This window comes from Eimeria tenella, genomic scaffold (genome assembly GCF_000499545.2).
Source record: "Eimeria tenella Houghton genomic scaffold, Eth_scaff2734, whole genome shotgun sequence".
NCBI lineage: Eukaryota > Apicomplexa > Conoidasida > Eucoccidiorida > Eimeriidae > Eimeria > Eimeria tenella.
In genome coordinates, this window is record NW_013542610.1 from 3,291 (window position 1) to 3,522 (window position 232).

General features: G+C 65.9%; 1 protein-coding gene across 1 annotated transcript in view; it reads left to right on the forward strand.

Moving 5' to 3' along the window:
• ETH_00035905 (uncharacterized protein) overlaps positions 1 to 232 on the forward strand; it is a gene marked incomplete at both ends in the record, with an annotated part of 2,089 nt that overhangs the window by 1,155 nt on the left and 702 nt on the right. The window contains one exon of the mRNA XM_013375381.1: positions 1 to 229. Coding sequence (XP_013230835.1) covers positions 1 to 229 — 229 coding nt within the window. The remainder of the gene's footprint in view (positions 230 to 232) is intronic.

Genomic DNA, 232 nt, shown 5'->3' on the forward strand with positions numbered 1-232 from the left:
AGCTGCAGCAACTGCAGCACCAGGTGCTCCAGCGTCCCCCGATGTGGATACGCCCCTGGAGCTGCTGCCAGCAACAGCAGCAACAGCAGCAGCAGCAGAAGAAGAAGAACTGCCGCCTGCGTCACCAGCTGCAGCAGCACGTGCTGCAGACAGCTCCCTCTCTGCAGTGGCCGCAGCAGCGCCCGCAGTGCCAGCAGCAGTGCCAGCAGCAGCAGCAGCTGCTGCCGCCGTG